The following is a 25,198-nucleotide window of genomic DNA, read 5'->3' on the forward strand; positions in this document are numbered from 1 at the left end:
TGTGTGTGTGTGTGTGTGTGTGTGTGTTTGCAGGACACTGATGCGTCAGCCAGCTATAAAAGTAGACATTTCAAGTGACTGCACTCTATAAATTGCAAAATCCACGTAGAGGCAAGGGAACCTTCATGTGTAAACTGACACACGCACACACACTCACACACACACACACACACACACACACACTCAGAGTCTTTCAACATACTCGCACACATAAATGTGCAAATCCGCCACAGCAGAGGAAGATGGATCTGGGGACAGATTGTTAGTGACATGTTAATTTCTATACCGTCACTCAAGCTTGGTGCATCTGCAATCAAAGTGATGGGGCATAGGCAAAACCATCAACCCCCTCTCTATCCTTACATACTGTCTGTCTCTACCTGTTTCTTTCCCTTTCTTCTTGTTTTTCTGTTCCTCCTCCGTTTCTCTTTTCCTATCCGCCTTCCCTATATATATTTAATAAAAATGTGATAAAATATAAAGTTACACTTTAGATGAGGGAACACATATTCACTATTAAGTAAGAGTTTTCCCTTAATGAACTCCTATTTGCTGCTTATTGATAGTAAGTAAGGTAGTTGTTATAGTAGTTATGTTTAGGTATTGGGTAGGCTTAAGGGATCTAAAATATGGTCATTCATTAATATGTGCTTTATATTCAATTGTGAGTCAATATGTTAGTAATATGCATACTATAAAGCAACTAGTTAATAGTGAATAGTGTTCCCTAATCTAAAGTGTTAATAATATAACAAAATAAAATATTTTAATATTTATTATATAATAATATCATTATATAAACTTTACGGTTTGAATTATATAATAATAATATTTATTTTAATGAATTTGATATTACCATTTGTACTATTTTATGATGTTTTTAATAATTGATAAACTAAATTAATCAAATAAAAAACAACAATTAATTTTAATAGTTTTCTTTGTTTTGTTTATATGACGTTAAGACCAAGTAGAAATCTCTGCCAATCGGTTCCATGTGCCCTGGATTGAACAAATGCACAAATGGTAATCCTCCTATGTGTTGCGCCCACTTACCAGCCTTTACGCTCAGTTTGGACTACTGGGCAAACGTTACATCACCTGATTAATATTCATGAGCCAAGCTTTTCAAATTATCTCTACGCCCCTGCTTTTTTGGACAGTGATGGTTGAAGGATGACAGTAAATGATGGGAGGTGGGGAACGAAAAAGATGAGGACACAATTTAAGCCGTCCTTAAACCTGTTACTTTTTCATTCCTATTTAAACTTTTTTTCTGTTACATTTTATAAAAGATATGAGAAAGATGTCAGATCAAAGCGATTGCTATTTGTGATTTGGGGATTTTATCGTCATAGACCCAAGATCTCTCACAGATACTCCATATACAGATTCTAATGGAAATGTCATCTTGTTTTCATCAGCGGTAGAGCAGTCTGGGTAAAAGATCAGTGAAGCACAGGGGAAGATATTGGCAGTAATGTTCACGGTCACATCAGTAGGCCTTAACTGTGTTTTTTCCTCCTTTATGTATTTTTTCAGGCAGCCATGGTACTACGGCTGGGGTTTTAATCTACCACGAGGACAAGCACTGCTGGACAAGTGGAATCAGATCCCAGATTCCACGGATATTCTTCTCACACACTGCCCTCCTCTGGGTGAGACCTAAATCACACACACACACACACACACACACACACACACACAAAGCATGCGGTAATGGTTATTCCTCATTATGTTGTCTTCATCCTCACACACGCACACTCTTTTGCTCTGAGGCTTTGGCAGATGGAGTTGCTACAGCAGGCTGCTAAAGCATGCAACACTGAGACGCTGTTCGCAGTGCAGCAAATCCCTTCGCACATAAAACCTTCACACACACAGTCATATGTACAGAGAACGGAAGTTTGTGCATAAAGACAGCTGCGGTTTAAAACACTAAGCTTTTGGGCTTTGAGATTGTGACAATGTGTAATACTCATGGTAAAGACGTCTCACTATACATTTGTGCAAATGTGGGTGTTTATCATAGTGTTGCAAATTAGTCCCAAATGATGTCTCTGAAGATTCACAGCGAGTCTGTGCATTATGTATGTGTTGACATCTGACTACAATTGTAAAATCAACGTAATGATCATTTTGGATTAAGTTAGTTCATATATAAGAGTAAGTCTCTAAAGTCAATTTTCATATGCATATAAAAAAAAACAATTAAAATACAGTGCAGATGGATGCAAGAACATGTCCTATGTAAACAGCACTTTACTGAGGCCTTGAAATCATTGTACTTGCTCTATACTTAATGTAGGTTTGGAAATCAAGAACTGATTTGAAATCTGGACCCAAACTTCTGGATGTGTAAACGCAATTAATTGTGAAAGGAAAATCAAAATCCAGGATGTGAATTACTAATCCTACTATGGCTAAGGCTTGGCTCATGAATATTAATTAGTTCATGCAAAAGTTGCTTGGTAACCTTCCTAGAGCGTCCAGTCAGATCATCTAATTAAAATTCAGTGAGTCAAGACTTCACCCTCCTTGGGTTCTCAAATTAGCACCTCGGATATGCAAGATGTCAAGATGTTGTGTTATGGTGACTTTGTAAAAAAAAAAAAATCCATTATTTCTTTATTAAAATTGCTAAAACATCATTCAGAATATGAAACACTATGTGGAATCAGAACTACAGTCTTTAAATGTATTATAAATCTCTTCCCTAGCTTGGTACGTCTGGCATTTGTTCAGTTTGTAACTCTAAAAGCATAAATTAACCAAACTGTCTGTTCTAACATCATATATTTCGGCATATTCTACATCTTTTTCTTTGCCTTGTGATGTTAATATTAGTCATTATACTATTTTTTGTAGGTTTTCTGGACTGGGTGCCCAGGAAGATGCAGCGTGTTGGCTGTATGGAGCTATTGAACACTGTCCAGAGGAGAGTTCATCCCAAACTACATGTATTTGGACACATTCATGAAGGTAATTACATGAAATGATTGTCTATAAATCACATGCATGAAATGCACACAGCCCTGTGATCTCAAACATATTTGTTCATGCTGCCACGTTAATCTGCCTGTTTTGGGGTTAGCAGGGCAGAGTCTGTCCCATGCTGCTTTGCCTTCTGACAGCTCTATAACAAAAACTAGATCACATTCATATTCACAGTTTATTTAGCACATACATACAAAATGCTTTTAATAAAGGATTCTCATCTCAGTCGGTGATTTGATTGCATTTTACATATGTGCAAGCTTGTGTTTTGTGCTTTGCATGTCTGTGTTTGACTCTGCGCCATGTTTATGTTATTGCACAGAAATGTGCAAAATCATCTCCACAGTCCACACATAGCACAAATGGCAGCCGTTTGCTTGCTGTTATGTCATTTTTGCTGTTTGCAATTTCGTAGCAGATCAAATCTTAAAAGTATTCATCCCTCATTCACACTGCATGATTATTTGTACTTACCATTTAGCTTTTAACACTTTAAACCTTGTTTTTGACCTTATTAAAGGAATAGTTGAAAATGAAAATTTGCTGAAAGTTTACTCACTCTCAAGCCATCCAAAATGTGAGTTTGTTTCTTCATCAGAAGAGATTTAGAGAAATGTAACATTACATCACTTGCTCACCAAAGGATCCTCTGCAGTGAATGGGTACCGTCAGAATCTACAATTAATCCATACGAATCCAGACCATCAATTAACAGCTTGTGAAAAGCTATGTGTTTGTAAATCCATCATTAAAGGGTTAGTTCACCCAAAAATGAAAATTAGCTTGTGTTTTATTTCCCTTCGAAGCATCCTAGATGTATATGACTTTCTTCTTTCAGACGAATCCAGTCGGAGTTATATTAGAAATTGTCCTGGCTATTCCAAGCTCTATCATTGCAGTCAGCGGGTGTTGCAGTTGAACAGTCCACAAGTCGTCAAATAAAGTGCGCGCATTCATAATAAACGTGCCTCACACCGTTCAGGGGGGGTGAATAAAGGTCTCCTGTAGTGAATCCATGCATTTTTGTAAGAAAAATATCCATATTTCAAACGTAATAAACACTTTTCTCTTACTTCCATTATCTGTCATATGCGGAAGCCGTTCTGGTGGATGATGTAAGACGTCGGCGTTGCGTGATTAGTGACGAATGCGGAGAGAGAACAAAACAAAATGCCGGTCATGAATTAGAAGTACAAACTGAGGATTTGCAAAGAAAAATGTCGGAGGATTCCGATATAAACCAAGAGGAGACTGGTTTTCCTTGAAACGTTGCTTCCTTTGCTCCTATAAACAAACTCGCGAGACTAGCATATCTCAGAGGCACGCGTGCTGCGTGTTTTCACGTCAAACCATCACTTCTGGCCAAAATGCTAGTCCGTATACCCTAATGACACTTTGTCCAGTGAAAAAGATGTCTTGTCTGAATCAGGAGAGAAATATGCACAGATCAAGCACCGTTTACAATAACATGCAAATAGAATGCATAAGAGTTTTGAACGAATATGTCTGTGGATTTTGATGTCAGAGGACAACAAGGGATGGACTTTCTGGATTATGTCTCTGGATTTTGGACTCTGGATTATGTCATTTTGGCCAGAAGTGACAGTTGAAAGTTAAAAAAACGCAGCTTTTCTCTTCACAAGGCATTAATTGATTCATTGATGGACTGGAGTCGTGTGGATTACTTGTGGATTATTGTGATGATTTTATCAGCTGTTTGAACCGTCATTCTGACGGCACCCATTCACTGAAGAAGATTCATTAATGAGCAAGTGATATAATGCTGAAGTTCTCCAAATCCAACAAACTCATCTACTTGAATGGCCTGAGAAATTTTCATGTTGGGGTGAAATATTCCTTTAATATTTTATATCGTGTTCACCTTTTCAAAGCATGTCAACCTATTTTCACGAAAACATCACGTGCATGACGTTTTTCAACTTAACAAGTCGTAATAACTTTGTGTTTGTGTGAGCTAGGTTACGGTATGATGACCGATGGAACCACCACGTTTGTTAATGCCTCGGCATGCACGGTGAACTTCCAGCCTATGAACCCGCCCATCGTTTTTGACTTGCCCAATCCCAGGAGCTCATGATTGAACTGGGACTGCCCCCTTCTTTCAATCAGGGTCCCTTTTTGAGCGTGTATGGATGCTGCGTAGTGTATATAGAGCGGACGAGAGATGCTAATTTGGATACTCCCAAGGATATTTCCATTCATTTTTGTGACGTGTGACACTCTCAGACACAAAACAGTGGCGTTCTGCCTCTCTGACATGGACGTTTGAACTGCTATCTGAATTTGACTCTTGCGTTGCACTTGAATCGGCGTGACAATCGCGTGTACTTAAAGTCATGGAAGCCAATCAGTGCTCGAGATGATGGAAAGCCAAGCTTTTTTCTCATTGGCTGGCACTTATTTAAGGAACTTTGTAACCTTGTAGCCTCAATGGACAGCTGACTTGGAAACAACTTTTTTTTGTTGCTCTGGATCCACTCTTGAAAGTTACAGGATGTGCCCAGAGGAAACACTGCGCTATGGTGCAAACAAGTTTGTTCAGGGTCTTTACCATTGCTATCTTTCTCTCTCTCTCTTTCTCTGGGTCTCAGTCTCTCATCCTACTTTTTCCTATCTGCTCTGTTGTTATATGTTCCTCTTTTGACCTTGGGGCCATGTTGGGTTTCACTGGGAGATGAAATGGCCCTAAACAGGGATGTAACATTTAAAATATTGATGGTGAAAAAGAAAGAAAAAATATTTTCCAGTGTTCTCCACATTTTTATGCCTTCTTTATTGTTCGATTTACTGTAAACGTGTAAAACTGTGAGTGTGTTTTCAAGCAAACGGTCCTTTACTAAACCAGTGTGGACTTTTACAGTAGTTTGAAGTGTTTGTTTAAGGTCAAATATTTAAAAGTTCTTCTAAAGCACCGCCGTTAACGTCCCTCCTCCGAATATCAAAGACTTGCCATGAACGCAAAGTGCACTTTTGCATAACAAGAATATGTTGCACTTTGATCCACATGCTCCCCACTATAATTTATTAACATTCCTCCTGGCGATAATTTATTCCCATGTGTTTTACAGCTCTTCAGCTTTAACTGTGTGTGGCATTAGGCCTAATATGACGGTTCTGTTAGATGTGCAGATGGTTTTCATCTCCTCCATATAAATGGATGAATAAAAATGAACAAATCTAACAAATTATCACTCTGCGTGTGTGCGCATGCGTCTGTGGGCTCCTGTGTGTACGAACGCAATCAATTGCTCCTCTTTCATAGCCTGAGGAAAAGAACGAATCAGAGCACTGAGAGATCGAAGAGATAAAAAGAAAAATATTGGAAACGCCAACTAGGAAGGATGAGTTGATGTCTGGGAGATGGATTTCTGTCTCATCTTTCTTTCTTTCTTTTTTAAGGGTTTTTCTTGCTGTTTGTACACTTGTTTGCATTCGGTCAGAGGTGCTTCGCACTCTCTTGTGGCTTTCCTCTTTTTTCTTTCTTTATTCATTCGTGCCCGTATGAGGCCTTTTCTTTGAAGACGTTGTCGTCAGGTTTACTGCTGTGTTTCAGTTATTTTTTTCCCAGCATGCTGTTCTGAATTTCCAAACAGATTCTGTGCGTTGTTAATTCGTTGTGTTGTGAAATTTCAATGATAAAGATACAATTTGGGAGATACTTTTGTTTTTCGTCACTTAATTTTATGCCATCTAAAGAGTTATGGTGTTGAATAAATTCTAGCAGAGGTGAATTATCTTACAAAACTGCTGCTTTTTGTTCTGGGGAAGAAAATTTACAGGAGAAAAAAAAAGAGTAAATGTCACAACACACTAATATTAATGCTCCAAAATTGCATTGAACAACTTCAGCTTTTCAATGTGAAAGAAACTGATAGGGTCATCAGATTATCTGCGTACAGGAAGTTACATGATTTATAAACATAAATATAGGAAATGGGGTTATTTTACAACAGCAGTATTATTTTATACCAGTAAAAATCCACATTATTTTATATATTCTGAGAATATTAGGAATACACTGATATAATTTATTTATTTATTTATTTTTTATACTGATAATTTTTGGTAATTATCAGTAAGCCGATAATAATTTTCTTGTCATGGCCAATAACTTATAAATGGCTGATATTGAAATTCAGTAATATTTTGTATTTAGATACTTTTATTTATATAAATTTAAAACACTTAAAAGAAAAACCTGTTATTTATTTAAGCATCACATATTTGTTCTATAGATTATGAAAAACATATCACTTAAGATTTGCTAAAGAGTCTTATTAAATTAGAGCTTGTAAAGTTGGTTAGACAAACATCTGACACTCACATAATAAAAATGTCAAAATATGAGAAAGGACCCTCCACAATGATATATCCAATATTGGCCGATACTCATAAATTAAAAAAATTCTAATATCAGCTGTTTACCGATATATTGTGCAAACAAAAACTAGGGATTGCACTGTGTATGCAAAAGATGAAAATATGACATCATGTGACTTCCTGAACATGATGTCATTGCCTCTTGCTATATAAATAGGGTTTTTCCTGATGATGATCTAGAGCTTAAAACATTGCTGTTTGCAGTGTTCAATTTAGAGCATTAATGTAAATATAAGAGTCATTTTCAGTTTTCTGGATTGTGTCCTTCATCTGTAACTAACTGGGTGGACGTGCACACTTTTTTCTGCAGTTTCTGCAGATCATTCACACAAATTAAATTTAAACTCCATCAACCTCTTAAATTAAAACTTATCCCCATCACTAGGGTATACCCTCATTCTTCTTCAATCTCCCTTTCGCTTCTGTATTTTTTTACTCTATCTTTGTTTGAGATTAGTCGATTCCACATTATACCACTCTCACTTTTTAGTCCTAATCAAAGGACTCGGAATTTCATATCAATTATCTGCACGTGGCTAAAACTTAATTTATGTAGGCAAAAATTGTCCTCAGTCTTGTATCACTTCGGCCTTCCTTCTTCCACACCTCTGCACATCCTAATGAAACCCCTCATTCAAATAATTACATGAGTAATCCTGCGGGATGGAAGGTAATTTATTCCAGGCTGGCTTTTACTATGCCATTAAAGATTCTGTTCACTGTTATCCTTCCCGTCTCTGGCCACTTTTTACCTACATGTTCCCTATTACTCTCCTTACGCGCCCACCTCCAATTTCTTAGATCTTTTTTTCCCCCTCTTTACATCTACTCGTGTGCCATCCACTGCATCCTCTTTAGTACACACCATCAACATCTGTCTCTCTGTCGACTTGTGTGCTTTACACAACAATGTCCTCTACTGTCTGTCTGTCTCTCTCTGTGTCTCTTATAAACTTGCAAATACATCTTCGACATGTTCTTGTCAGCCGTTTCAGGCTCTTAAAGCTGAACAAAAGGCCTGGTGTAGTGCATTTTAGCGCTGTTAAACATCCCGGGGCGTGCCGTCTGGCTCGTGCTGAAAATACTTGATGCCAGTCGAAGGAATACGGGTGGAACAAATGCGTATGCAACTGCCGCTGGAAAAAGAAAACACAAAGCAATTAGCCGCAACAATGCATGCTGATTACTGTCATATGCTGCTTATTTATGAACAATGTTTGTTGTGACAAAGATGTTTAATTTTCATCGTCTTTGAATTACTCGTATCCTGAAGCAGAACTTGGTTGACTTATTCTATAAAGAAACCTTTTAAAATTTGGAAAATGAATGCTGTTATTTGCTACGGTGTCATCCTTAATGACTAAAAAAATGTCCTCCGGGAAAAATATATTTTAGACCTGAATAATTTTTATTTATTACAGTTAAGTAGATGCAGGAGAATATACTGCTTTATAGGGGTGTTTATATACTTTTTATTGCATATGGTCGATGTCCACTTTTGGGAGGTCCTAAAGTGTAACATGCTATGCTCTATATAAAATAATCGTAAAATATTAATCATTTAAATAAAATATTTTTTTTATCACATTCATACCGCATGACTATTTAAATGACCTTGCAATGGTGAAAAACATTAAAAACCTTTATTTAAATATTGAATTACATATTAAATATTTAAAACTAGTATTTAAAAATACTGAAAATCTTAGAGGTTACAGTGCCTAAAATATTTTCTTTATTATTTTACATTAAAATAAATATGAATCTAATATTCATGGACAAGTTTTGTGTACATTTTTAGACTGTATATTTCTTAATCAACCATATTTATCTACATATTGTTTCAAACAAAGCAGTCTTCCCTTGAAGTAAGACTGTAGGAGACTATCCGTTGTGTAATGAATATTTATATGTGTATATGTAATATTTAAATCCAGCGCTGGGTCATAAATGTAATGCACTATGAAGTATGCAGCACCTTTCTGATGTTTTGGATTCCCTTAGTTTCATTACACTTGAATCACACTCTTTCCAAAATTAGAGCGATAACACTGTTCTTTGATCTCAGCTGGATTGCATTAAAAAAATCTCTGAACATGCTTCTAATATTTTTATCTATATAAATCTAACCATAACTTTAAGCTTCATTGAGCTTCATGATTTTTTCTTTTGAAAGAATGCAATACATTCATTTAGCAAGGATGCATGAAATTGATCAAAAGTAGCAGTGAAGACATTTATATTATTATAAAAGATTTCTATTTAACAAACATCTAGTTCTTTTGAACTTTCTATTCATCAAAGAATCCTAAAAAACAAAATGATCACCATTTACACAAAAATATTAAGCAGCATAACTGTTTTCAACTGATAATATTGAGAAATTGTCCTTGAGCACCGAATCGGCATATTGGAGCCTAACCATCAGAGGATAAATTACATTTTAAAATATATTAGAAAACAATTATTTAAATTGTAATATTATTTCACAACATTGTTGTTTTCACAAACTTTAAAAAAATAACATTGCTGAACCTAAACTTTGAACGTTAGTGTATTTTTTTCTTTCTTTTTCTTTTTAAATTTAAACTACATGAAGAACCATAAGTCATGAAGTTGATTTATTATTTGCAAGGTCAAGATGCATTGTCCTGGCTGGCTTCATTAACATATGAAACATCATCACCACAAGCACCTCAGGGGGCATTGATATGGACGAAGAACAATAGTAGCCATTTTATTGTGTGCAGAATACAAATGGCTAACTCTTGGAATAAATAAGTCTTATTTATCTTTTGTAACACAACAATGTTTAGTCATTTGGTCATAATGCAGAACAATGCAGCACAAATAGGCTAAGAAATGTTAAGATGCCAAATTTAGCTTGGGTTGCCAGGTTTAGCCTCTCCCTCCCACTTTTAGCATGGCTTAGGGCGTCAAGGACTTACTCCGTGGGGAGTCACGCAAAACCAGCACACCCCCTCACTCTTTTGTTCTGCGATGGTTCTTTCTCCATGCCAAAAATTCTGTCGAAAACTCCCAATTCTGTCATCAGGAAAGTGCCGGAATAGAGCCTCGGGGTGGGTGGTCCCTGCTGAGTTCCTACACAATCTGGTGCCCGCTCTCTTTTCTTACCAACATACAGGGCATTTGCACCATTATCAACAGACAAGAAACACCATTAATCTAATGCTGTTTTGATGATGTCCAAAGTGTCCTTTACCGAAGCCATCTCTTCACCTCTTGATGTTGGATGTTACCCATATCAGGGCCTCTGTTTGTGTCTATGGCATTACATATTTTTAGAATTACATTTTCTTCATTAAATTAGGTGGGCACAATGACACAAAACAGAGAATAATGAAGATAGATAGATGAATGTATAATTTTTGCTTGAGTACACTGCACCCTGTACTGAGTTTTTGCTGATCTAGTCTCAAAAGAAAAAAAAAAAAATTGTTGAAACAATTTTCACTCAGAAATTACTAGTAAATTTAATAAATAATTACAGAGAAATGGCAAGTAACACATTAAACTTTAACATTTTGAAGACTGAAATAGTGTTTTCTTGTTAAAGGTGTGGCATATAATATCAACAGCTGGCGGTTCAAATGGGTACTGCAGTCCAAGTTCAAAATTTTGCTCAATTGATCAAGTGGGTTGCCAGATTAGCACACGCAAGAGGAACAATTGCAATTGACAATGGAAGGCAACGAGTCTTACACTAAGCTACTGAGTTGATGTATCCGTGGTCTAATATGTCTCTGGTCATAGAGATTTTTGGATTAATGCAGAGGCTTTTTAGTTCGGGTAGAATCTATGATCTCTGACCCAGTTCGTTTGCTGGCTTCCATGGCTGCAGTTCGCTGTGTTTTCCACCAACTGGCAACCAGGTGTGTCAAAATACTATTGGGTAAACTGGCAGTGGGCGAAATCACACAGACCAAAACAAAAACAGACATTCCGACATGGAACACATTTCACACTAGAATAACTGGCTGTAGCATTGTTTTTCAGAGAAACATGTTTCCTAAATATCTGCAAACATATTATGGTATTTTTATGTTTTATGCACCAGAGTCAAAAAATTACAAACAGCATCTTTAAACATACTCCAAAAATCTTTTTTTTTTTTTTCAACTTCAAACAGATGTTTTTTGCAGTCTAGCAAGAACAAAGTGATCTAGAAGATGAATAAAAGTCAGTCAGCATTCATTCCTCTCTTCAAACGTTTTTTCCACTGACTCACTGTCTCTTTATAATGCTATTGAGAGATTTGACAATGTATGTAAAAGATGGGAGACAGTTATTTGGCTTTCTCTCCAAGGTCTCATAGTCTTGGATGAAAAGAATGAATAGATATATCTGAACTATTCAAAAAAATGTATCTGAAAGGTGAAGTACTATAATCCTTTTACAGGTGCACCGGGGTCCTTGATCCTCTAAGTAACAATATGAATTGTTCATAATTGATTCATTTTATTCTGTGCCCTGGACTGCTGAATCACATGCCTCTGGTTAGAGAGAAACCGATGACATCATGCCCGTAGGACGAGGTCATAGTAATGATGATTTAATATGACATTATCCAACATTGATTTTACAATCCATGAATACCTTGAACTTGAACTGCCTAGTAAGTAAGGATTTCATTACACATTCATTATTTAATTTCTAAAACATTATCTGTCTCTCTAAAATGCAGGTAAATGGACTGAATCACAGAATTGGAAGGCAGTGGCCAGGTTTCTCACCATTTAATTTCCTGTAGCACAACCACAACGTTATAGAAAGATCTATTCTCAACATATGGAAAGGTTTGTAATACAGTGAGTGAACATTTTTCAAAAACATATGCACGGATAATTACTTATTGCCAATATAATTTAATTAGAGCACGGTAACAACACAGTAGCTCTTGTTGAAGATTCATCTAAGGTTTATGCTTTCTAATAATAAAGGAGAAGATCTGATCCTATCAACTGATGTACTCATTAGATTAAGAAGACACAATTGTTGTCCTCTCAGACATCTTTGAACATATATATATATATATATACATATATACAGTCAAACCAAAATTTATTCAGACACCTCACATTATCACAGTTCGCTGTAGTTTAGAAAATGGTTATAAAATATGACAGAGATCTCAGAGTTAAACTGTGTCAGAACAAATTCATCTTTATGTCAGATAACTCTGAAAGGTATGTAATGAATTAGGTTGAATAGTTGTCAGCTGTTAAATTTAAGTACACAATTAGATAATACCAATTTAGGTCAACCAATTACCAAGCAATGCTTAATGTTGTTCAGTCTGTGGTGTAAAAAGTTTACATTAGCAATTAAAGAAAAACACTTAAGCTAAACATGGTCGGGTCAAAGTGTCTGAATAATTTTTGATCCCAAATTTGGATCAGTTTTACTGGTAGTCCACTGTATGAAGAATTTTTGAGTATAATATGTTACAGTTTACTTTATTTATATCCTCACTTACATAAATGAACTATAGTGTTCTGCACCCACTAGTAAAAAATATACGGTGTCTGAATAATTTTTGGTTTGACTATATATGTATGCATGTGGTGTCAGTCAGTAAGCCATGAAAAACATGTTTTTGAAGTCATTCATCACAATGACATCAAACCTATCTGCATTATTATGTCATGATCATGATGTAATAAATCTGTGGTGAGAACGAGAATCTAAATAGCAATGAAAGTACGGTTATGGAGTCGTTTGCATATTCGCATACTGAGAAGTGCTACTACAGGAGTACTGATGACAGAATATGAAGGAAAGCAGACAGATCTTGGACATGTCAAGCCATCTGTTCTGAGATTCTGAAATGAGATATTGATGTAACAGGTTTGATACACGCTCAGGGAAAACTTATTGTCTATTTGACATTTACACTTTATCTTCGTACTTCATCCGTTGCTCTTCTAAACATGTACGCACATGTATTTTTTAGACGCAATATATATTCCTGTCGTGCCATAGGATTGGCTAATGTTATTGTGTAGATGTTGGCTCTGGTGCCAGGTTTGAATTCCAGCAGGTGCTGTGCATTGGTTTCCTTGGTGACAAACTTCAAACTGTCTTACAAGTCTTGTTCAGATTCTCTGTCCGTGAAGTGGAAAGCAGTGAAGATGGTCTGCCAAAATCCATCACATTCTCCAACATGTAATCCATCATTAGATTAGCATGCAGAGAGATTGACAAAATGCATGACTCTAAGCACGTTCTGGTTGGATTGATTTGTGTGCATGTGTGTGTGTGTGTGTGTGTGCTGGGTTTTGGTCTGGTTTGGTTCTCCTCCACTTTGAATAAGAGATCTGATCTCCCACCATCACCAGACACACAGCTTCCAGTTGCACAGATGAACATTAATATAAATATTTGCGTGGAAGACATGTTTTTATAACTCTGCATATCAAAGATATCTCCAGCTCGGTGTCAAGAATGTTACGCTAAATTCCATGGTGATTTCAAAAGGCTGATAAGTCCTATTTTAAAAGATGAAAGAAATATTAATTTTAGATATGAGAACTTGGAATGATCCCAAAAATGGTAAGATTATTTTCCTCATTTAGATCATTAGTTATCATCCGGTTTTATTTCAGGACCCAGATTTTAAATTGGACATCAAATACCAAAACTGAATCAATTTCTGTCTGTCTGTCTGTCTGTCTGTCTGTCTGTCTGTCATCTATCTATCTATCTATCTATCTATCCATCTGTCTGTCCATTGATTATTTATTCGATCTATTGGTTTGTTCATTCATTCTATCTATCAATCATTTGTTTATTCTATCTATTTATTGATTGCTCGTTCATTCATTCTGTCTATTTAGCAATTGTTTTTTCTATCCATCTATCAATGTATCAGTCTTATTAACAGCCAATAATTCACTGCACAAAACGTTCAGCACCAACCAAGTTTGTTTGTATTTTATTTTACAAGCAAATGTTATGTTTTTGTTTCTGGTTTTCAGTGATGAGGGCATGTCAGAACAGACCTGAGTCTCATTTTTGGATCATGACAATCGTTGTATTTTTATTAACTGAAAGCTTGAAAGGGCCTTTAATGAATCGCTCCAAGAATTCATGTTTGTTAGTCAGTACTGTAGCCCACGCAGAGTAATGCCTACAGTGATTCCTTTTGAATATATTATCTCTGAATATCTCACATATTACATTTAAAATATAACCAATATTTACTTCGCGTATTGCTGTAATTGGTTTGTTTACAAAGCGAGAGCAGCAAATTTAAGGATGCACTTCTAAAGGGGAGTTCTGTTTGTGTTTGGCTTTGAATACAACAGATTATATAAAAACTAGTACTGCTGCCCACTTTACATTTAATTACCTTGCTTCACTTTTCCAATCTGGAAAACAAAAAAACAGAGAGAGAACTTTTTGGCTGGCTTCCTTTTAATAGGGTTTTTAGAGGATACAAATTAAAACGATGTCCTGCTGCTTGCAGGCAGCCTCCAAAGAATATAATTAGCTGGAACATCTAGAAATCAAAATTATTCAGTGTTTCTGTTCTTTTGTTTGCTCTAATGAGATACGAAGAACATGTAAGCTATATTTGTGCAGCGAATAATTTCTCCAATGACTCATGAAGCAAGAAATGGGATGCTTTTCAGGATGTGTGTGCGCTCTCCAGAGAGCCTCACACATTATAGAGGCAAAATGAGTGCCTTGAATGTTGATATTAGACTATTCACACCTGCATAGTTCTGCAGGAAGATGGCATTGGGAGGTTTAGCCACCTCTGAATCCCAGTGCACAAGATAGACACAGCTTTTCCCCCCTTCTCTTCTAATCCTGCAGTTAACCTAATGTATATATATATATATATATATATATTGTGTACTTTCATCCAAACTGCATCTGATTGGGTGTTGCATATTATGCAGCATTCATTTTGCTCTTTGCCTTTTCTGTGAAGTAGCATTGGCGTATTTGTTGTTGGATTTTGGTCAGCATCTCTTTCCAAATTTATCTTTTGACAAATGTGCAACAGTATAAAAAAATGGCTGGAAAGGAAATACATGTACTGCAGTTTATGCTTCAAATGAAAAGATAGAACAAGACAAAATACATTTTTTGGAGATTTTTGAACATTTTTCAAAATATCTGGTTTTTGTTTTCCACAAAAGAAAAAGTCACACTGGTTTGGAATGACTTGTGGTTGAGTGAATGATGATATAATCCTTTTTTTTTCTTTAATACCTTTTGCCAGTTTTGCTTTTTATGTAGATGCATAATGGTGTTTAGATATTTCTACTGAAAAAAAAAAGTCAAGATGAGTTATTTATTTATTTTGCAGTGCAGAGATGTCCAGAAATTTCACAAATGGTGAAATGCTTCTTAAGCCAATAATGTACTACTTTAGAAATCAAAATTATCCATTAGCCACACGTTCCCTTGGAGATGCGTTTATGATTTCCCAGAGACACTGAACACAGCCTATAAAAGCTAATAACGGGCCCAAATCCAGACGTTTTCTGTCCTGTATTAATGCACTTAAAAAGAAAAAAATCTGCCAATAAATCCAAGCACACTTTGCCTCACCCTTTAAAGCTTTAAAGATTTTAAGTTCCATTAATGTATTTTCCTGTGGTTCAGACACTTTCAGGTGGTGATTGTCTGGAGGACAAACCTCTTCGGAGGACCCCACCCTCCATTTTTGTGTCACTGAGCTTTTTCGTCTGGCAGAGTGACTTCATCAGTACGTGAAGAAAAACATCACCCACTGACAATTATTGGTGAGCATTTTGTTGATGTGAGTACATAAATTGAGGTTGTTTGTAGATTCTTTTTTCATTCAGAGTGGGGAGAGATTTATGTGGTATAAAACTTAATTAGCCCAGCATAACCAACTCAGTCAACCAAATTAAATGGATATTTCACCCAAAAATGAAAATTTTGTCCTTTACTTACCCTCAAGTTTTTCCAAACTTCAAATGAGTTTTCATTTCTTCTGCTGAAAAAAAAAGAAGTTATTTTGAAGAATGTGGAGAACTAAACAGTTTCTGGTCCCCATTGACTTCCATAGTATTTTTTTCCCTGATAGAATCAGTTTTCTTCCGCTATGGAAGTCAATGGGGACCATCAACTGTTGGAAACTCAAACAAGTTAGGAACAATTTGAGGGTGAGTAAATGATGGCAGAATTTTCATTTTTGGGTGAACTGTCCCTTTAATTAGACAAAAAAACATGCTGATTCACATACTTTCAAGCTTCTACTTTCATTCTGAAAAGTCACAATAGGTAGTTTTTGTCAAGCCGGTAAACCAGCAAACCCAAGCTATTCATAAAATCTGGTCAAGCAGCACATCTTTGCTGATTTACTGGCTTGACCATTACCAAACTAACATAAAGCAAATCACATCTGACTTCATGTTGACAATTGCAATTTTAATCTCACTTTGCGGCTTCATTTTTCAGAATTGCTCTCAAAATTATTTTATATTTCACAATGTGACCTTTTATATGTTACATTGTGACTTTAGTTTGAACTTCATCCTGGTATATGATGGTCTTGGAGAAGGAAGTGATATCAAACACAATCTATATAATATTTTATAGAGAAAAATAATGCCAAAAATGGGCTGACGCCTACTAAATGTCCCTCAGACCACCTGTTTTGAAATCACTCTTTGTCTCTGATAACCCCTGTGTCTGTATCTATATGATGAATAAGCACAGCACACTTTAACTCATAACTATGCAGATCTCTCATGCACCACTGTTAGGAACGGCTTGTAAATTTTACACACACACACAGAGGCAAGAGTATCAGGAATCGGAGCACGTCTTAGCGCCCTGCGCTCTTCTCCCCAGTGTTTGCATGCGGCTCTGTCTGACTCCAGACCTGCTGCCGAGGTTCATTACGATCTGCTGTAACACCAAACCGCTGTTTGATCTGCGGCTCACTGGCTTTATTATTAAGACAAGACACTTTCCCCCCCTCTCTCCTTTACAGACCATAAAGACAGAAGGAGCGCCTGTCCACGATAGAGGACTGTCTCTGAGAAAGGCGGTGCATGCGTTTTAAAACATTTTTGATTATTTCATAAAAGCGAGGAAACATCAAACCGTTGAATAAATATTTGAGGTGCTTTGGAGAAAGGGGTTGTGGATTACGGTTAGGATTTGTGCTTTTGAGACAGAGAGATTAAAGATTAGGAGAAAGACTCTGAGTCGACAACAGACAAACAGATGTCGTAGATTTATCATTTTATCTTTTTAGATGCTTTAGTTTTCAGTGAAATGGCTTCTAGTCATGTTTTGCAGCAAATTTGACCTCTAAATGTCACTCATGTAGAAGAAGATGTAAAGTCTCATGTTGTTTGTGTGGCATAGGAATTTAATAAGATCTCTCACCTACCCTCATCAAATCTCTCATCAGATTCTCAATGTACCCACATCAGAGTAAAAAAATTAAAGTGATTTTGACTTTTTCTTGTAGCCATAACTTTTTCTCATAATTTAGCTTTTTTCTCACAATTATGACTCAATGTGACAATTTTAATTGTGACTTTATATCTCACAGTTGTGTCCTCCTCTCTTATAATTGCAACTTCATTTCTCATAATTCTACTTTTTTCTGACATTTGCAACTTTACAGTATGTCTTATAATTGTGAAGTTTGTCTAGCAATGTGACTTTATTTATTATTTTAAACTGTTTCACAATTACTTGTTTTTCTTTTTTACTCTGTATTCAAATCTATCACTCCCATCCAAACAAGGTAAATTTAAGATAGTTCAGCCTAATAGGAAAATCTGATGTTTTGGCTTTTTTTTTTTTTCTTCTTTTGTGTCAGAAATTTAGTGGTAATTTTCTCTCATATGGTAATTTTGAGTTTCTAGTAACTAGTTATCACAATTGCATTGTTTCACAATTACAGCATTTATATTTTACATTGTGACTTTTTCTGTTAATTGCAATGTCATAATGTCCTTATCTCATAATTGCAACTTTATTTTGAAATAATTGTGACTTTCAATGTTTCAATTGCAACTTGCTATCTACCAATGTGATTTTATTTTATTTAGTCAGACAGTAAAGTGCGTTCGATGGATTGCACTGTTGTTTAACACACACAAACTTCACTAGCAGCTGCACTAACATGTTATGTGTTGAATTTGTTAGGTGACCTCAACCTCAGAATTAAGGGGCATTCATGCTGACAGCAGTTACTGTAGTGTACATTGTAAGAGGTTTCCAGTTCACACTTCTTTTGGCTGCTGGTAAATGATCTTATTCGACTATAGCATCTGGTTATATCAGATGACAATGTTAATTGATAATGAATGACTTTCGGTTGCTTTCTTGCAAATCGGTGGCCCATTTCATCAAAAACATTCCTCAAACATATTCAAAAGGTGCATTAGAGAGCACAGGGTCAACTGTCCACTGGTGGTTCATAGAAAAAAAATGAAGTTTGTTTGACTAGATTGTGTGCCTTCCACATAAACTAAAACCATCAAAGGCCAGCGGTGTTCTCCACATGTCACATGATGCGAGGCTCCATAAACCACATAACATATTCACCAGCAGACGTCTCAGTTCAGCAAGCGTGAATTCATATTTCAGCTTCTAATCAGCATTTACCTCCTCTAATTCTCCTCTATTAATTTCTCTTTTGATAATGCACTGATGTGTATGTGTGTATATAGCAAATGCTCATATGGACAGTGTGTGTATACGAGTGTATGTTTGTGTTGCGCTACAGCCCACCTGGGATTTCACATCAGGGTTGGAGAGTCAGTGCGCTGCAGTAAAGGCAATGACCCAATTAACAACAAAGTCACATCACCGGGTGGCCAAACAAGCTGCTTCAGCGAGGAACAAGAGGAGGAGAGATGCCCCACTTCCGTTTGAGGGGGGATAAAACGACGTCCGTGCGCGTTTCCATGGTGAACACCCCCACACGCCGTACATTTTACGTGTGCTACCTTTGCAGGCATTAGTCATAATTAACAAGGCTACTCGGGAGATTATTTTCTGGGCAAACATTTTAATTAAAATTGTTCCCTCTGTTGTGCGCATGCCATCTCTTCACTTAGTGCCAAATACCACCCCTCTGTCCTCTTAAAGCAGGGACCGCGGCGAGGGGGGTCCCCAGATGGTGGCTAACAGTGGGAACGGAGTGATCGAGTGGGGTAAAAAAAAAAGAAAATGAATAAACAGTGTGTTTGTTCTAATGAGATTCTCTCGTGGCCCACACAATCAACTCAATTGCCCTCGGACAACTCTGAGTTCCCTGAAGCGATGTTTGACACCCCTCCCCTGAACAGTGTTTGCGGAGCTTGAGTGAACACCTGAAGACATTGCATTTAGACTTTGGCATCCTGTAGTTGAGAAAATGGAAAGGCAGAATAAATAATTGCATTCAAGAAGATAAACACTCTAAATAATAATCATTTTCAAATAATTAATACTTTACATTTAATCATTCAGCTGATGCTTTTATCTATACAGATTAGGAACATCACAAGCTGTTTATCAAAAGGTCCATCAATATTCTTAGTACCCAAAGACAAGTTTAAGTGTAAGATAGATTAGTGCACATAAAAGTCACTTATTTCTTTTTAAATTATGATTTATCTGAAAGGTTTCCTGAGTACTTTCAGGAAAAGGAAACCGTTTCTGTCATTACTTTTACGTTGTGTTTTTCTGTTTAAGAGTGCATGTGCAAAAACAGACTATTATGATTGTTTAGAAGCAAACAAAACCATTTGCAACCTATATTATTTCCAAAGTAGCACATATTTCTAGTGAAAACTGGATATTCAATGGGGGAAATTTTTATTTATCCATTGGGAGTCGATGTGATCGGGGCTGAAAAATAGAACCAGGGAGAAACAGAACATTAATTTAAAAAATAGAATTAAAGATAAATTTCAGATTAGAATAATATGCACCAAATACCCATTCATTATAAGACCAGCAGTGTCCATTAAAGGGATAGTTCACCCAAAAATGAAATTTGATGTTTATCTGCTTACCCCCAGGGCATCTAAGATGTAGGTGACTTTGTTTCTTCAGTAGAACACAAACGAAGATTTTTAACTCAAACCGTTGCAGTCTGTCAGTCTTATAATGGAAGTGAATAGGAATCACGGCTTTGAGAGTAAAAAAAAACATACACAAACAAAACCAAATTAAACCCTGCGGCTCATGACGATACATTGATGTGTAAAGACACGAAACGATCGGTCTGTGCAAGAAACTAAACAGTATTTATATTGTTTTTTACCTCTGATGCACTGCAATGTCTGAACTGTCTGAACTGTCCTGAGCGCGTCCTCGACAGTCGGCGCGAGAGTATCTTCTACTTCTTGCTTTACGGCGGATTGCAGACTTATAAGTGCATTACCGCCACCTATCTCTCAAATGGACCATTGACACACTATCTACAATCTCAATTAGGAGTGTCAATGGTCAATTTGAGAGATAGTTGGCAAGGTCCCACGAGGATGCGCTCAGGACAGTTCAGACAGTTCATACATTGCAGTGTATCAGAGGTAAAAAAAAACGATATAAATACTGTTCAGTTTCTTGCACAGACCGATCATTTCGTGACTTTACACATCAATGTATCGTCACAAGCCTCAGGGTTTAATTTGGTTTTGTTTGTGTATGTTTTTTTTTTTTGGGTGAACTATCCCTTTAAAAAAGTAAACAGAGTTAGTTTTGATTTCATAATGATTGCAAGATGCAGAAACAGATGATTATGATTGTTTAATGTATAAATGTAGTTTGCCTAATTCAACAAGCCATAAGCCACAGATCCATGATTGTTAAAAACTCATTTTTGTGACAGTCTGCTTTTTTAAAAGGATAGAATGTTCTGAATCTTGTTTTAAACTCCTAAGACACAATTTTTTATGACTGAAGTCTATATGAAGAAACTCACACAGTTATTTTGTGTGTGTGTGTGTGTGTGTGTGGTCTGGGTGAAGACATTATCTGACTTCCCATCTTGGAGTCTTTCCTCTCCGTTAGTCATGTTCAGGTTCATCTCGCTGAATTATATCACCCGTCACTCAAGCAGAAGCTCTGCCTTCTTTTGCTCTTATCGCTGACATATCTTTTTATTTCACTGCTGCCTTTCACAGCAGAACCTCCCACTGTCTCAAATATAGTTCAGTCTAAAGGTTTAGTCAGTTCAGGTCGGAAAACTTACTGAAGACCTACTGCGAAGAGGACATAATTAAGCAGAAAATGGGTCGCATAGCAGGGAGAAAACAATGCTAAATGGACAAATAAGTAATCATCAACTTTTAAAAGAGAACGGCTCTTCCTGTATGGTTTGTTGTTTATGTCAAAGACTGTGTGTCCAATAAAACTGATGTTTTGCCACAAATAAATCTGTAATATAACTTGGCAATGTGGCTAATTATGCTAGTACAATATTTGGCATACATTTTTGGCATGGTTAATTTAGCCTATTTTTAAGTGAATAATAATTATATTCAAATGTATATAAATAAAATATATGTATATTATACAAAAAAATAATGTTCATTTGCATATTATTAGAATATACATTTGCAGATATATGACATTTTTTTTATTTATATTTATAATTTAAGGAATTTTTTATTTTTTTTTTTTAATGTGTGTTTTCACTCTGATGTTCAGTGTAAAATCGGGATCCTTGAAATGACCCAAAAATAAAAGTTATATCATTATTTGCTATTTTTTCAGTATTATAATAATAGTGAATTTGAAGTTTTAAAATCCATTCATTGTAATTCCTCAGGATAAATGACCAGTACAATCATTCAAAATTTCTCCTTTCATATTTTATATGGATTTTAAAACAAATTGAGGGTGAGTAAATGATGACAGAATTGTCATTTTTGTGTAAACCATCCCATAATCAATCAGTTGATTGCCACATCACAAGCACTATTATAGCTTTAACATACTTATCCATAGCTACTCTTACACAAAATAGTGTTTTGTGGTAAACTAAATATTTGAGCTAAAGGAGTTCAAAATATGAGTGGCACGGTATCATTTTTACAAGTCGGGTAGGGTGTGAAGCAGGCTGCTTGGGTTTACTGTATGTGTGCTAAATGCACACTAATGAGGGACCTGGCTGAGCGAAAGCTGAAAGCAATTAGACGCTGTAGAAATGAACCTGTCACTGCGTATGCCCATGAGTCTCATCAAAATCCTGATGAGGAAATTTGACTGCCAGGCACAAAGTTTGGGGGGAAAAAGTCCTTGATAGAAAGGAGGATTTTTCTGTCACTTCCCATTTTCTGTCATAATCACCCTGGTGCCTGATCTCTGATTGGTCGCAATCAAGTTGTGATCGCTTCCTAATGCCTGGACCTGCAGAACAGAAATATAAGAGCTGCTGGATTCATTAGCCTATAATCCTCACATTTCTCCCTCCGTTTCTTTCTCTTCCTCCCATCTACCTCTGAAACCTGCCGCTGCTTTCTTTAAACAGCGATTCCCTATTCTCCTCAGCAGCTCGCGCTGAAGGACGTGTCCATATCTGTTCTAGGTGAACTGGCGGAGAGCCCCGGTCACTGCCTTTAGGTTAGCTCCAATCTGCAAAGTTAAAAAGCCACATGGGCGGGAGCTCGTGAAACTGCCTCGGGCCAGCTGAACTTCTGCACCCTTACCCTGCCTTTCATCTCACAGCTATACACTGCAATTGATGTGTACGTCTTGATCTTACTGCGTCGAGTCTGTTTCCCAAAGCACCGTGAACGAACAGGATGTACATGAGTATAACTCTATCACAGAAATACTTACTAGGGTGGAGAGATGGATACAGGGAAAATAAACGTGCTAAACTGAATATTATTTGAAAGAGTCGCTTATATGTGTGTTCTAGTGATCGTGGTGGCAATAATTAATCTACAAAACGATCTAATAGAGAACTAACTGACTAAATACTGTACAGACACAGAAGATCCAGACTAAGCTCAACCTCCTGTTCTGAACAACATGAGTATTAAAGTATATATAACAAATATATATTTTGCACCATTGTTTACATAATTCCTGTAGTACAAACTTTATGGTGCAAAGGACTCCCAAAAATGGTGATCTATTTATATATTAAAGGAGCTATATATTTTGACACCCAAAGGCCCATTTATATATTTACACAAATATATATATTGTGTAAAAAATTACTAAGCAAGGTATTATGTTCAAAATGTTGCTTCCCAAACAAAATAGTTTTTTTATATTGTCATTTTACTTTTAGCCAAAATGAATTGTTAAAATAATCATATAATATTCATAGGAATTCATCAATATAATATTTAATGTAATATAATATATTTAATTATAATATTAATAAAAATAAATATAGTTGTGTGTGTATCAGTGTTATTTTAGTACCATTAAGATATACTGTTATAGTTTCTATTAATATTAAATCAGTTTTTATTTTCATATTGTTCCACTTTCATTTTTTCAGTAATTTTGTTGTTGTTTTTTTATCATTTAAGTTTTATTCATTTTCATTTTAGTTGTAGTTTTAGTTCAACTAAATTAAAGTGAATGCTTTGGCATTGAAAAAAATCTATCTATCTATCTATCTCTGTCTGTCTGTCTGTCTGCGTGCGTGTTAAAAAGGATTGCAATAAACAATAATACAGAAAACTTTTTGCAGACCCCGTATCACCCCATTATGGCCCCCCGAGGTCACAGAAAAAGAGTTTGCAAAACCTAACTAGTGAACTGTTCTAAAACAAGTAAATAAAGTGATGTTAACAGAAGCTATCTGTTCATTCTTAGTGAATTCCCCAAGATAATGACTGCGATGGTACTTTTCAGCTTCAGGGGTGTGCATTAGCTTGACACCTACAGTTGGACTGCGAAACCTGGCAGCTTTTTAGCGGAGGGAACGGAGTCAGTCATAATGCCTCGTGCAAATGTACTTCCCTCATCATCCCTCAGGCCCTGGCACGAGAACGGCAGCCATACACGGAAAGAGGAACAGCTACTATATATACCCCACTGACTCCTGGGTAATCATATCCTGCTGTCGCCCAAACTCCTGGTTAGTGGCTCAGAGGAGACAAAATGAGGTCTTGTTCATTCTCAGATGCGATCGAATGACTACGTTATCACTCGGTTTCACCTCTACGCAGACTTTGCCTGAGGAAGAAGATCTCTTTTATCGACTTGTATGTCTTTTGTTTTCACTGTGCCTTTTTGAATACAAACTTCTGTAATTAGAAGCAAAACAGCTTGAAAAGTGGTGAAAAAACTTGGGTTTTTTGTAATAAAAACTGTTTTTATATCCGACAAGCAGAACAATTACAGCTACATTATGTTAGCTTTACGATTCAGTCTGGGGTGAGGAAACATGAGACTGCAGCTGGTTTAGAAAGTGAGATAAAAAAGATCAAATGAAGGGGAATTTCTTTACAATATATATAAATAAGTTCACAAGGCGTAAACTTCCAGAATTAGGAGCTAATCAGAAGTGTGTTAAAATCACAAAGGAGAAAGGAGTGGATATCTTGAACAATTAATGAGCTGAAAGATAGAGATCTCATCTAATTTCTATTCATCTATCTTATTTTATCCCCTCGTCGTTCCCGTTGCGTGTTCTCTTTAGCTTTCTCAGTTCACAAGGCTTAAACTTCCCAAATTAGAAGCTAATTAGAACTGTTAAAATCACAAAGGAGAAAGGAGCGGATATCTTGAACAATGAATAAGCTGAAAGATAGAGATCTCATCTCATTTCTATTCATCTATCTTATTTTCTCCCCTTGTCATTGCCGTTGCA

The 25,198-nt window shown here is 36.2% G+C and overlaps 1 protein-coding gene across 4 annotated transcripts in view; it reads left to right on the forward strand.

Annotated features, from left to right (window-relative positions):
• LOC107658834 (metallophosphoesterase domain-containing protein 1) overlaps positions 1–19,640 on the forward strand; it is a 66,081-nt gene extending 46,441 nt beyond the window's left edge. Inside the window, exons 5-9 of one of the 4 annotated variants that reach the window (XR_001630837.1) lie at positions 1,543–1,658; positions 2,869–2,982; positions 16,039–16,178; positions 19,154–19,337; positions 19,519–19,640. Coding sequence is in view for 2 of the 4 variants with exons in the window: in XM_016447501.1 (XP_016302987.1) it covers positions 1,543–1,658; positions 2,869–2,982; positions 4,977–5,095 (349 nt within the window). In the remaining 2 variants the exon portion in view is untranslated. Of the gene's footprint in view, positions 1–1,542; positions 1,659–2,868; positions 2,983–4,976; positions 6,618–12,103; positions 12,177–16,038; positions 16,179–19,153 lie in introns of those variants that run through there. The other 3 variants (XR_001630836.1, XM_016447502.1, XM_016447501.1) reach the window with 3 other exon arrangements.
• The last annotated feature ends 5,558 nt before the right edge of the window (positions 19,641–25,198 follow it).

The sequence above is a fragment of the Sinocyclocheilus anshuiensis genome, unplaced genomic scaffold (genome assembly GCF_001515605.1).
Source record: "Sinocyclocheilus anshuiensis isolate Anshui unplaced genomic scaffold, SAMN03320099.WGS_v1.1 scaffold283, whole genome shotgun sequence".
NCBI lineage: Eukaryota > Metazoa > Chordata > Actinopteri > Cypriniformes > Cyprinidae > Sinocyclocheilus > Sinocyclocheilus anshuiensis.